Here is a 13,680-nt window from a genome sequence, read left to right as displayed (position 1 = left end):
TAAAAGGATATTTAAAATTTAATTTCCAATTGATAATCAGTAGCTAAAGGAATTTTTTTAAATTCTGAACGCTTTTCAGCTTCCAGAAGAAAATATTGTGTTTATGATTAACATATGTTAGGAAGTCAAAAAGTGACTGTCTCTATATTACAAATAGATTTGATTGCAACCAGGATACTATGCAAATTTTCTACCGTTACTTTAACGGCTTCCAAAGACATCAGTAAGTACCACTGACATTTACAAAGAAGAGCTCTCTTCTTATCTGTTCAGTTTTATGAACAGTTACTGCTTTCTCGTCAAGTTTTAATAGAGAAAATAGTTTAACTATTACTGCAAAACTAAATATTGAATCTCTCTAATCATTCAGCAGCCAGTTAATTCATAGTCATTCATTTTCAAGTCACTCAGTATGAAATCAATTTACAAGTATTTTGTTAACTGTACTTGTGTCTTCTACAACTGACTGCAAGTGCAAGAACACCCCCTTGTGGTTACACAAAACTCAGCTGGACCAAATATATCATGACGCACCACATATATTTTAAGATTTAATCTACAGCCAAGTTAGCAAAGTCACAGACACTAAGCACCTAAGCATTTGCAGAGTTTAAAAAACTCCTTAACAAGATTTCTCTTTAATTTGCCTTCAACAGCAGTGAATGAGCCATTACCTCCAATTTGTGTGGTGCATCATCAGGCAAAGAGACAAAAATGAAGTCTTCAATAGATTTGGGTTGGTTTGTTGGAGTCTTAGAGTTTTGTGAGAGGAGAGCTTGATGCCCTGCTTGAAGTGGAGAGCCTTCAAGTGTGCCCATCTGGTTCTGAAGGAGTTTCTGCAGTTTTCTTTCTTTCCGTATGTCCTTTGCTTTTCGACACGGCGGCTTGCTCAGATCAGCCCCTTTGCCTTCAAAGACACAAGCAAAGAATTAAACACCACATTTTGCAACAAACAAGTGGCCCTCATATGATGACTGAAAAGAAATGGTTAAAATTACCAATAATTGCAGACCATGGTCTGAACATAATGTGGTCATTCACAGCTAGTGGCAACACCCAACACCAAAGTAAGTCGCAATGATCTTTTTCCTCTATAGCTCTCTAAGCCAGAATCAAGAATATATTTAAAGTTGTATGAAAAGACTTCCCCCTAAGTCTGTCATTAAATCATTATGCCAGATCCTTCTCTCAAAAGCAAACAAAAGCTTCTATTTTGTGCCTGGTATTATGATGCCTTATATCCAAACAGCTACAGGATCAGCTTGAAATAATGAAAGGAAAAAACAAAAACAAACCCACAACCACAAAACCTCATCACCAAATTCATAAAGAGAATTCTTCTAGTGTGTAAGAGACTCAAGTTGCTATACAATAGACTCCTACAGAAAACAAAGGAAAAACGATTGATTTCTTGTCACCTAGAATCCCTACACAGTACACAGAAATACAGACAACACCACTAACGTCATGAAAGAGGAGCAAAAGGCCACGTAATTTTATATCTTTTCTTAAAATAATATTCAGATACCTGTTTTTACTAGTAGATTGACTTTTATCAATTTAACTCTACTCCAATATTTTTAACCATTCATAATGTTTTATTAATGAAATGCTATTTACCTAACAGAGAAGTCACACCTAGAAAACAAAAGGATCACCATGGACAATAGTAATTGGTACTACAAGAACTTAGCTTTAAAGGAATATAAAGCCAAAGACATGCACAAATAAAAACGTAGGTTGACCCAAATTCCTTAATAAAGGGTTCGGAATTTTTTTATACTGAGGATAGCAACATAAGATTGAAAAGTCAAGACATGAGTCTAGGAGAACTATAAAAACTTATTTCAATGTGAAACTTATTTCCATGTGAACTTATTTCAATGTGAAAAAGATGCCTGGTCTACATTCCACCCAGAAAATGCACTGAAAGGATAGCCACCAAACAAATAATCTATTTCCAAGTAGCGATTTCCCCCCATATTACTATTTTAATTGATACTGGCTGTAAATTCATAAATCCAGATTTCTACAAATTTGCAGAAACAAGAAACAATTTTCCTAACGCTCGTAGTTACATCTTTCACCTTTTCTTCAACTTTGTACACCGTTATCAGCTATTCCAAGTAGCACCGGCAAGTAACTGAACATCATACTCCGCTCCAGAAGCTGAGTAAAAGCTGTATGAACCTGCTGCACTGCTCAAAACAGCGATGGAAGAATTAATGAAATTTCAACACGTAGCTGTCTCAGCCAATACAGAAAGTTCCATACAGAGGGAAAAATGTACTTTTATATTATCAGCCAGTTAATGTAATCAAAAGTAACTCTAATTCTGTGTTTAATATTATTTTTTTTACATGCAGTGGTAGTTGAGCTGGAGGCCAAAGAAGAGCCATAATATTAAAGATTTCAAAAGGAGAGGAATAATGGAAGACTACTCCCACCGAGGGAAATACAGAATCATATATCTTGCGCAGAACAAAACCTGTAACAAATATTATGACAAACTGCTGAAGTAGTCTCCTTATGCCATAAGCTTTCTCCCAAATCCATATATTTGCAAAAAGACACACTGGCAACTTCTGAAAGACTGACTGACCTTTTCAGATGGGAATGTACCCTGACTGGTCAGGCGCTTTCATGTGAAGCATTAAGACGACACATTTCCAACTCTGCTAATATTTATAGGAGATAAAGGATAATCCAAACCCAGACTTAACTATGGCTTATCCCACTTTACTCTCTAAGAGGCCTGGAAATTATTTTGTCCAGAACCCCTATGAAACTGTGGTTAGAGCTCTCTTTCCTTCTCCTCCTGCTTCTTACCAGTAACTTACTAGCCAACAGCGACACCCTTCTTCTCCTCTACCCACTTCAAACCTTCCCTAAGGACACGGGTGAACAGTGGCATGCCTCTGCAAACTGGAAATGGTGAGAGCACTGCTATTTTAAAAGCTCACTGATGCGTTTAGGTTCACTGCACCTGCAAGAGCCACTGCCTGCATCCTTCTTTACCAATACAACACAGAAGTTGTCAAAACATATTGGGATCAATTCTCAAGCATCAGTAAACTATTCTTTTTAATGCACGTACCATACAGAATGTGGTGGCTTAACCCGCACTAGGTATTCGTCAGGAAGCTTTGTATTGGTGACTATGTTAACACTACTACACCAAAAAAAATGGTATTTTATTTAAGGGAAAAACACTAATTTATCATTTTTCCCCAGCTTATTTTATACTCAAGATGGTGAAAGAAGTACTGTCAGCTGTTCTTTCCCATGCATGGGATTATTTTAATTAAATCCCAAGCACAGGCTCTAGAGTTCTAGAGAAAAAGATATAGGAAACCAGATATAATATTTCTACGAGAACAAGCTCACAGTAATGGCAGCTGGAGTAAGGGAAGCAGATTTTACTTGCAACCTTATGAATTCTAAGCCACTGAAAATTATTTCTTAGCATCTTGCTATTGCTTCTTATGACGACGCATGCTCAAGTTGGCTGCATGAAGCCCCCAGTCCAGTGGATCAAGACTCAGTGACCTGTAAGTCCAGAGGACTTGGGGAAGGTATTCTGATCTCAGAATATGCAGCCACCATTGCCCAAAGTGCAGCGTCCACTGCTCAGAACTTACAGGATACACGAGACTTCCACGGTAACGCTGCCTCAACTGCACTGAAACACCACGATCCTCTTTTGGAGATACATTCCAAAACAGGAAGAAAAACAATGAACTGGAAATAATCTGAAATCTGAAAACTCTGAAATAAAGCAAACAGTACGCCTACGCGCACGCCCTTTCCCTGACCTGCAGGATACATTTTTACCAATGTTGGTGGTTGCTCAATCGAGGACATTCTCTACATTAACCGTGGAAAACTCTTGAAAACGGCGCTCTTAAACCAGTTTGTAAGCACGCTCCTGGGGGAGCTCTTCGTCGCTCTCCCAGAAAAGCCCCAGCAGGGTTGTTCCACACAGGCTCCACGAAAGCTGGAGCGTCGAGGGCATCTCAGGGACTCCGAAAGGGAGCTAACGCTACTTCTGCGCTCTTCACACGTCCTGTAACTGAACCAGCCAATTTCACATCCAGTGTCCTTACCTCAGTCATGCTTCTTGAGTATTTGCCTCATCGTACAACTAAAGTATTCGCCAGAAAAGGACAAATATTCTGAGGAAATTACAGACATTATGGGATCTGACCATGGGCAAACAACAGTCAGTGGAAGAGTTTATTTAAAATACCCGTGATAAATTTGAAGAATGTTACAGCACTTCATCTGCCTTGGGATCTGTTTCATGTCTCATATCTTCTATAAGCTGTAAGTTAGCTAGAAAAACTTCTTAAAACAATGAACGTGCGTGCAGACATAAGCAAACCTTCTCTTCTATCTGAAACTGTGCAGAAACAGCCCATTATTCCTATAGGACAATGACCTGTTTTGTTTATAGAGGAATAAAAATGCAATTAAACAATCTTATTACGGAATAAGTCTACATTTTCCAAGAAGAAAACTAAACATCTTTCTATCTGGAAAATTTTAAACTAGATTTGACCTGTGACACCACCTAGCCTAAAAAAATAAAAGAAGGCAATATCAAATAAGCTTTCTGATGCATTTCTTATTCCCTTTATATTTAATTTAAACCCTACAGAGAGAAGCACATTAATGATTATTTCTCCTCCATAAAAGCAAACCCCCTTTTTCTGAAACACAGTATAAACAACATTTCAAACTTCCTTTACCTGCATTTGCAGTGTTTGAAGTTTTACCCAAGGTTATTCCTAACATAACTAAAGACAGCACTTTGCCATTTTCACACCAATAATCTTTACCCAAGACTGCCATCTGCTGTCAAGTTCCACATAGGTGCTTCCAAAATTAAGGTTACATAACGTGAAGCTTTTCATTAATTATTTTAAAAACAACAGGGTTTTGAAAAATTGCACAGCAGGGCTATAAAAGTTTGACTGCATTTTATAAAGTCAAAAAATAAAATGCAGTCTTAAAAATTCTGGACACATTTTCCAGGAACTTGCAACAGTACCAATCCTATGCAGCACTGTTGGGTTTCTGACTGAGCACTTCTGGAAAACTTTCCTTTTTGTTTAGATGCAAAATTGCTCGTTAAGCTGGTGAAAACCTGATGCAATTGGAATGAGTGTTTGCTCACGTTATTTTAACAAATATGAATTATTCTAGCTATAATCCATTGACCCCTTACCACATCCTACAAGAACAGGGCGCACAAGCAGCTGTAAGAGAGGCAACCCGCAGCACTCTGCACGAGCATCCCATTAGCAGTACTTCCCAGCCTTTTCTTCCCCAGAGACCCTCAAGGACTCCTCTGCGCAGCACGAAGAGGATTACCCACCAGCTGTGACACACGGTCTACCCTGTCACAACAAGCCGTGCGAAAAGCTTACTACCACTGCCATCAGATGGAGATTCCAGGCTCTCGTGCCACAGCAAGGGGTGCCTAACAGCTATGACACGGAAAAGATCACAGGCTGACAATGAGCTTATCCTTCTTTAGGGTAAAGATTTTGTGTCTGAACTCAGTCCAAAGGCAGTATTTCGGAAATCTTTACGATTATGATGCAAAAGCTTGCTAAGAGATAATGTTCGCCTTGGGGAAAAAAAAGTGACCATGCTATTAGAATTACTGTATTGAAATTATTTTTAAAATGTCATCAATATTTCCATACAGTTCCACACAAAACTCTAGAAATGAACATGCATTTACGTTCAGTTTTTAGCATGAGAGCTTTAGCAGTGTAGAAATGCTTCAGAAAGTAAAATGATCAAGGTTCCCTTACTCGGTGCACAGTTACTGTACTTCCTTACAGAAATGTAACACTAAGTTCACAGCGAGAAAAAAGTAGAAATTATTAGTTTTTTGTAATTTCACATCCACTAGGGACACTGCTTTTCTAAGCTAAAGTTTGTCAAAATATAAAACAAGGCAGGCTCCCAAACAGACGAAAGATCTTAACTAGAAAATGTCATTGCTTATAGAGAAGTATCCCTCTCTATATATGTTTGAATAGCTTTCTACTAAATAAATTTCCTTTAAGGCTAAGAAATAAAAATACTTTAGTATACTGAATGTATTTCCAGTGCCACTCAGGTCTGTGGCAAATAGTACATGAAAACGTAATAGTGTCTTAAGTTATTCCAGGAGTGTATTCACAAGGTATAAACTCCACAATTTGTATAACAACAAGACAACCTACAGATATGAAGAAATCTTAAAACAATACTTAAGGTATTCTTATTAGATCTTAAACTGGTTTCCCACTGCTACACAAGAGACAACGCTAAGCCTTACCCTAATGTAGTAGCCAGCACTGCTGCGGCACCAGCCAGAGCCGTATCCAACTTTTAGTCTTGCACAAACATACCTCAAGGTACGTAACGCCTGACCACCACATGCCCATAGAAGAAAGGGAAAGCTGGATGTGCATCTTATCCTGTACACAAAAGTATCCCAAACTGGAAAGAGGTCCCAGTATCCGATGAGATTCGATCACCTTATTTGACTGCAACTGAAATAGCTTTTCGAACATGAGAGAAGTGTCAGCTGTAGGTACACATTCTCAATAACTAAACTAAAAAACCTGAGTATGATGAAAATCAATGCGATTTTCAGGAAAAACTAAGAAAACAAGTAACATGCAGCACCTATCAAAGAATGCACTATAATTCCATAAATTGGCAAAAAATAAAGGATTGTGTTCAACAACATGCAAATAATGAAAACATTCCGATTCCTACCAGAACTGTAACTACCTGGCTTGGGCGGTGCATGAACAGTTTTAGAAGAATGGGATGGTTCTCCAGGGCCTGCTGCATCTTTATCCACAGGTATCTGAAGAGAACCCGACTCCACCTTCTTCACATTCGTTTCTTCTTTCGTTTCAGCGTTGTCCTTATCTTCATTCTCCACTCCCTCTGCGTGATCCTCATTCAAGGGAGTCAGTTCAGTCTGGCTGACCTGAGATTCGCTTTTATATGCAAAATCGCTCGGGACTACATCCTCTATATGGGAATCCATAGGCTCTTCTGTAAATAAGTAAAGACTGCATGAGTTAATTTCTCTCTGTATAACAGAAGCTCAAAATTTGCACAATTAAAGTCTATATTAACTCTTTTCCAATTTTACAACTGTTTTCCAACACATAAAGTTTAGAATAGTCTGAAAACAGAAATCTTCCTTTATGACCCTATATTACTAGCACCAACTCATAAATGAGAATAGATTTATTTTCTACACTGAAATGGGCACTAATCTCACATTGCAAATCTACAAGAGGGAAATTATAGCATCTCAGAACTGATACAACAGGTTCTCTATCAGAAGGTAGCTGGGTTTGGTGTTGGATAAACAGAGTGGGACTTTTCAGTCACCTGCCAGAAAAAACTCTCCTTCCCCCCCCTCTGTTCTTCCTGTTCTCTGCCATTTACTGTCCTGCTTAGTAATCTTCAGACTATCACTTTTATGACAGAGGTAAAAACAATCTGATGGTACCAGCCACTAAGTATGTGCTCAGACTAAAAAAAAAAAAAAAAAAAAAAAAGAAGCTGGTCTAAGCAAAAAATAAGTAAGCGTGCTTCAACAAGGAGCAAATTCTATGAGGGCAGTGAGGCCCTGGCACAAGCTATCCAGAGAAGCTGTGGCTGCCCCAGCCCTGGAAGTGCTCAAGGCCAGGCTGAATTGGGCTTTGGGCAACCTGGGCTGGTGGGAGGTGTTCCTGCCCACGGCAGGGGTGCGGAACGAGATGGGCTTTGAGGTCCCTTCCAACCCAAACCATTCTGTGATTCCATGAATTTGTGGCAAAGCAAGTCATCTACCACAACTTGTTCTCCGGGCAGCATAGCGCCCTCAATTCGAGATGCTGCAAAAACACAACTTAGCCAGCCCTCTCTAAAGGGGCCTGCATGAAAAAAAATACCAGTGTATTAGCCATTCAATCAATCAGTCTTGATCCTCATTTCTAACATCAGTCTTGCTTTTCAATCACTAAGATTTTCTTACCTTCACTCACCACTTTCGAAACATCTCCTTTGGAAATAAATTTCAACATTTTCTTCAGAACTTTCTTGTGAGATTTGGAAGTCTGAAAACGCAACGCCTGGCATCTTAAAAAAAAAAAAAGTTATGACTACTCATTTTGAGAAAGATGATTTCAAAGAAAAAAGTTACACTACATGCATATTTCCTAATTAATTCTTAAATTTCCATATATTAAGTGATCGAATATTTTATCGACACTCTTACACTCAAGTTAATAAAAGTTATGTTGTCTTGTACTCCATAATATTTTATAGCGATATACACATATACCATAATCACTAAAATAAGCCAAGGTGACCTGAAGCACTGCAGAAAATAAGCTTTCCTAGGAGGGTAGCACACTACAATTTTTCACTTATCCATCTTATATACACAGCATTGATTCTAACTACTAATGGCAGAAAAGCCTCTTTGGAATTATTCATACCTAGTCTACTGATAGCCTCTCTTATTTGGGCTACTACGGCAGTGTTTTTGGGATACAGACATACTGGTTCACCTGCAACCATTGAACAAGAGGGCAGTCACAGGATTCCTGCCTTGGACTGCAATCCAGACACAAAGGGCATGGGTAGACGCTTGACAGACTGCTGACAATGAAACGCTACGGAGCCACTGACAACACCACAGAGCCACTGATCTGCCTGTTCACGAACCCAACAGAACACATTTACTATCATTAAGACTTAAAAAGTTAATCTGCTTTTATGTATTTAAAGCAGTAAACACAAATGGTTGGACACATTTTAAATAGTCACATCAGTTACAGTTCTATATCCCAAGCCTCTTACCTTATTGTATACTGAGGACAACACGTCTGATTCATGATAGGTTTGTAGACATATTTTCCACTTCTAAAAAAAAAAATGTATTGATTTCTTGTTGTTTATACTACCAAATTAATGGAAAACCAGAAATTTTGTTTAAATAATAAAAAATTCTTACGTAAAGAGTATCAAAAGCCAAGAAGCAAGTTTTTTAGCTTTTTGCCATTATACTGAATACTGTCTAAAATAAATGAGTATTAATTCACAAAACTTAATCATAGAGCATAACTAAGAAAAGCATGTTGCGTCTGCTGTGCTCTTTATGTATTAAAAATGATACCCTGGATCCTCCAGCACATTCCTGCCTGAAAGTCCAGACTCTTTCCCAGAAGCTAACTGGGAAGAATGTGACAAGAGCTACCCTTGCACATGTTACATTCTTTTATTTCTGCTCCTTGTTAGAGCTCCAGCATAAGCTCCAATACTGATAACAAAATACCAATACACATATCCCTAAAAACAGGTGTTAGGAAGAAGAGAAGTAGTATTTCTTGTGGTCAAAAGACTCCTTTAGAATAGGAGAGAAAAAAAAATCTCCCCTGAAAACATGAAGTTTCAAAATTGATCCGATTCCCATCAGAAAGGAGTGTGAAATAGAAGATCCCAAATATATTCAGCAGTAAAGTTTCCAGGGATCCTAGCATTACCACGGAAGGCAAAGAAAAAGGTCTTTTATCAAATTTGCACCCGGTGAACAATCCTCAGGCCTGTTGACTGTGGCCAAGAGATGCCCGTGATCCTAGCTCTGCTTTCAGTTGGCAGCTCTTGATCTGTTTATCTGCTTGGCTGTAATTTGTTTATGCAGTATGTTTAAAAAAGATTCAGATATGTTTAAAAACATTCCTGAAGTCACCAAATTGTCCTTATTAGAGCAGACATTTGTTTTCCTGTGCAATAAGGAATAGGACACTACCAGAAATGTTTGAGTTGTTTTAATTCATCTATTTAGGACTTTCTGAAAATAACCTATGTTTAGGGGCACTTAAATCCTCAACGTTCAAGTTTTTCATGATGTTGAACTTCCAGAAATTCCTCTTCCATCTGTTTTAAGGGCATAAGATGCAAAGTTGACAGACTGACTTTAACACACATTTTTAGAGTGCAACAACAAGAACAGAAGTAATCTAAAACAACATACACCACTGAAAAAAAAAAGGAGCATAACACTCAGTATTTGCTTAATTAAAGAATATTTTAAAGGAATATTGCCCTTAAATACAGTATGCTGTAAACACATATTTACCCTTTAATAATTAAAGTTGTAATTCCCACATGATCTTGACTAATTTATTATCGCCATATTTATATTAGGTAGGAAAAGGAGAATCCTCTTTTCCCTGTTCAACAGTGTCATGCTTTAAAAGTCACAGAGCATAGGACAAATATTTCTATTTCCACCTTTTATGGAAGCTAGTTATCTGTTTTCAGAAGCCGAAAATTTAAATCTGGATTCTAAATCGAATCAAAACTAAGGTTAATCTACAAAGGCATAATGTTATTTTATTTTTAAATTTACCTTCGCCATCCTCTATCTATGAGATCCTGGTAGTCTTGAACTGTCATTGAATGTGCCCACATACCTGGAATGAACAGTAATACACTTGACTGACCATCGTTATGCTTTAACACATTAAAATATAACAAGTTCTACAGAAGTCACTGTAAAATTAATCAGGTAATAGCGACTTTAGAACGGATGTCTCTCAAGGACTTGGCGTATTGATAAATCTCATAAATTACTCATTTCAACACCACGTTCCACATTAAAAAAAGCAGCAACAACATAAATCTTTTGATAGAATTAAATACATCGCTCTAAAAGTGAAAGTGGAAAGTTCACGTTTCCACCTGTTACCTTTCCCTAAGATACACCAACAAAATGACTTAGAAGCGCTCCTTAACTTTGTTAAACCGAGTGAGAAACGCTGGGCGAGAAGAGCTGTTCGGGGAGCTGCTGAGGCTCACCCAGCGCCTTTCCAGGGGCCTCTCAGGGAGCGCTTTGCAGGTGAATGAGGGGCGAGCAGACCTCGGGGAGCTGCCACCTCTGGACCAGCAAATCAGGGGAAAAAGCAGACTTCGCCTTCCCTTCAGCTGCCCCAAGAAAAATTTGTCTGACCGTAGCGTTAAACTCATTGAGCCTTGCCGCGGGGATAAGCTGCTACTCTCTCTGAAGAAATCACTTTGGAAACATGAGGTTTTGGTCTTAAAATACAAGCTAGCTTAAACGAGCAGGCTCAAATCTGATACTCAAAAAACCTAGAACACTTGTAACTGTTACATGTGGCTACTTCCCACTGGAGGAGGAAGGAGCATCCTAGGACACGTTTGGCATTTAAAGGAAGGTGTACAAGGAAAAGATCCCAAACTAGAGCATTTTTATCATCATGTAAGAGTTTGAAGCTACAGAGTTCACGCACGCTTGCTTTCTATGTTGAATAAAACCACCGCTCTTCCATGCTTGTCCCACTAGAGAACAGCGTACGTGGAGTTTCAATGACGGATCTCCCACCCAACACAACAGATTGATAATGGAAAGGGTGGAGAGCAAGCATCATCCTCCTAAACAGCCCAATGCCATGCAAGTATATCCTCATATAACCTGTATTATCAGCGGAAGGGATTTTTTCCCCAAAAGGCAGGGCTGCAAGAGGCAAGTCCCCCACAAACACACTCTTTCCCTCTGGTATTCCAACGGCAATACACAAATTTCGAGATACTGCGGTTCACTGGTTACTAATACCCTCCTCGCTTTTCCTCCACGCTGCTCATTTGACCTTTACGCGGAATATTTCAACTTTCCTAGCACGCTAATCGCGCACTTCACCTCGCCCTCCAACAGCCATCGCTCAGACACCCCGACACAACGAGCTCCCGGGGCAAGGCTCGGGGCGCTGCCCCACACCGCTGCCCGGTGCCCGCCCCGCCGCAGGCCGCAGCTCCGGAGCCGGGGGCCGGGAAGGGCTGAGGCGAGGAGGAGGAGGAGGAGGAGGACGGCGGCCGCTGCCCAGCGGCTGCCCCCGGCCCCGCCGCCTCCGCCCGCTCCGAAGCGACCGGAGCCTGCAGCCCCTCGGTCCCCGCCCGCCCGGGCCGCGGCCGGCCCGCACCGTGGGAGAGGTTGCCGGTCTCGTTCTTGCAGTAGCCGCAGCGGTAGCCGCCCTCCCCGCCGAAGTACTCCACGATGCTCGGCGAGCCGCCGCCCGCCGCCATGCTCGCCGCCGGCCCGCCCGGCTCAGGGCAGCGCCCTGCCCGCAGCCCCGCACGGCGCCCCGGGGCCCCCGGAACCGGCCGCCGCCGCCATCTTGGGTGCGGGCAGAGCGCGGGCGGAGCCGGCAGGAAGGAGCGGCCCCGCCATGTTCTCCCCGGCCGGCCCGGCGCCTCCCTCCATCTTTAGTGAGGGCGGCCGCGCTCGGCACTCACCGGCGGACACCTTGCCCGACGCCGAGGCGCAGTAGCCGCAGCGGCTGCCCTCCTTCCAGCCCCGGTACTCCACCACCGCGCTGTGCATGGTGGCACGGCTCGGCCCGGCCCGTTCCGCCCGGCGGGGCTCGGCCGCCCCGCAGCGCCCCGCCCGGCCGCAGCCCCGCGGGCACGGAGCGGAGCCGGGTCGGGGAAAGGGGCCGGGGCTCCCCGCCGGCACTTCGGTCACAACAGCCCCGTGCAGCGCTACGGGCTCGGGGCAGAGCGGCTGGAAAGCTGTGCAGTGAAAAAGGACCTGGGGGTGTTGGGTCAGTGCTCGCCTGAACATGAGCCGGCAGTGTGCCCAGGTGGCCAAGAAGGCCAACGGCATCCTGGCTGTGTCAGGGATGGTGCAGCCAGCAGGAGCAGGGAGGTGATCGTCCCCCTGTGCTCTGCTCTGGTGAGGCCGCACCTCGAGTGCTGTGTTCAGCTTTGGGCCCCTCACTACAAGAAGGACATCGAGGCCCTGGAGCGTGCCCAGAGAAGGGCTACGAAGCCGGTGAAGGGCCTGGGACACAAGTCCTATGGGGAGCAGCTGAGGGCACTGGGGTTGTTTAGTCTGGAGAGAACAGGCTCAGGGCAGACCTCATTGCTCTCTGCAACTCCCTGAAAGGAAGGTGTGGGGAGCTGGGGGTCGGCCTCTTCCCACAGGTAACTAGTCATAGGACTAGAGGGAATGGCCTCAAGTTGCACCAGGGGAGGTTCAGGTTGGAAACGAGGAGACATTTCTTCTCAGAAAGAGCAGTCAGGCATTGGGACAGGTTGCCCAGGGAGGTGGTGGCATCACCGTCCCTGGGGGTGTTCAAGGAAAGGTTGGACGTGGTGCTTCGGGACACAGTTTAGTGGTGACATTGGTGGTAGGGGGATGGTTGGACCAGATGGTCTTGGAGGGCTTCTACAACCCTAATAATTCCGGGATTCTAAGCCTCAGTGCCCTGCTGATGGACAGGCATCACTATCCCTGATCTGTTGCTCACTTACATCAATGCAAAATACTCTTGAGCCACGTTTCACTGAGCTGTTTGATGCTTTTTTCATCCTAGCCTAAAGAATAACCTGATAATTTCAGGACAAGCCATGAACAGCCTGAACAAACATAGCTCTCAGCTCACTGAAGATGACCAAAAATGCTCAGATTGTCCGTGCTGAAGTACCCTCACTACCTGACCAAATCTTATTACCATCCTCCAACAGTGCTGCTAGCAGCAGGACAGATCAATAATGTATTGCATTCTTCAGTCACCTACTGGTGAACTGGAATCTCAAGCAGAGTACAAGTTCTGTGAAATGAAAGAAAAATGATTACTTTTTAAA

At 42.3% G+C, this 13,680-nt stretch overlaps 1 protein-coding gene across 9 annotated transcripts in view; it reads right to left on the bottom strand.

Annotated features, from left to right (window-relative positions):
• ATE1 (arginyltransferase 1) overlaps positions 1 to 12,482 on the bottom strand; it is an 85,358-nt gene extending 72,876 nt beyond the window's left edge. For 5 of the 9 annotated variants that reach the window (XR_007708550.1, XM_050711888.1, XM_035547690.2 and 2 more), the window contains exons 1-6: positions 12,015 to 12,215; positions 10,427 to 10,490; positions 8,875 to 8,937; positions 8,045 to 8,148; positions 6,799 to 7,071; positions 675 to 907 (exon numbers count right to left, since the gene is read on the bottom strand). Coding sequence is in view for 8 of the 9 variants with exons in the window: in XM_050711888.1 (XP_050567845.1) it covers positions 675 to 907; positions 6,799 to 7,071; positions 8,045 to 8,148; positions 8,875 to 8,937; positions 10,427 to 10,490; positions 12,015 to 12,117 (840 nt within the window). In the remaining variant the exon portion in view is untranslated. Of the gene's footprint in view, positions 1 to 674; positions 908 to 6,798; positions 7,072 to 8,044; positions 8,149 to 8,874; positions 8,938 to 10,426; positions 10,491 to 12,014; positions 12,216 to 12,327 lie in introns of those variants that run through there. The other 4 variants (XM_035547693.2, XM_035547694.2, XM_050711892.1 and 1 more) reach the window with 3 other exon arrangements.
• Between the last annotated feature and the right edge of the window lie 1,198 nt (positions 12,483 to 13,680).

The sequence above is a fragment of the Cygnus atratus genome, chromosome 7, assembly GCF_013377495.2.
Source record: "Cygnus atratus isolate AKBS03 ecotype Queensland, Australia chromosome 7, CAtr_DNAZoo_HiC_assembly, whole genome shotgun sequence".
Classification (NCBI taxonomy): domain Eukaryota; kingdom Metazoa; phylum Chordata; class Aves; order Anseriformes; family Anatidae; genus Cygnus; species Cygnus atratus.
The sequence above is the reverse complement of the archived record's forward strand: the minus strand, read 5'-3'. Positions and strand labels throughout refer to the sequence as shown.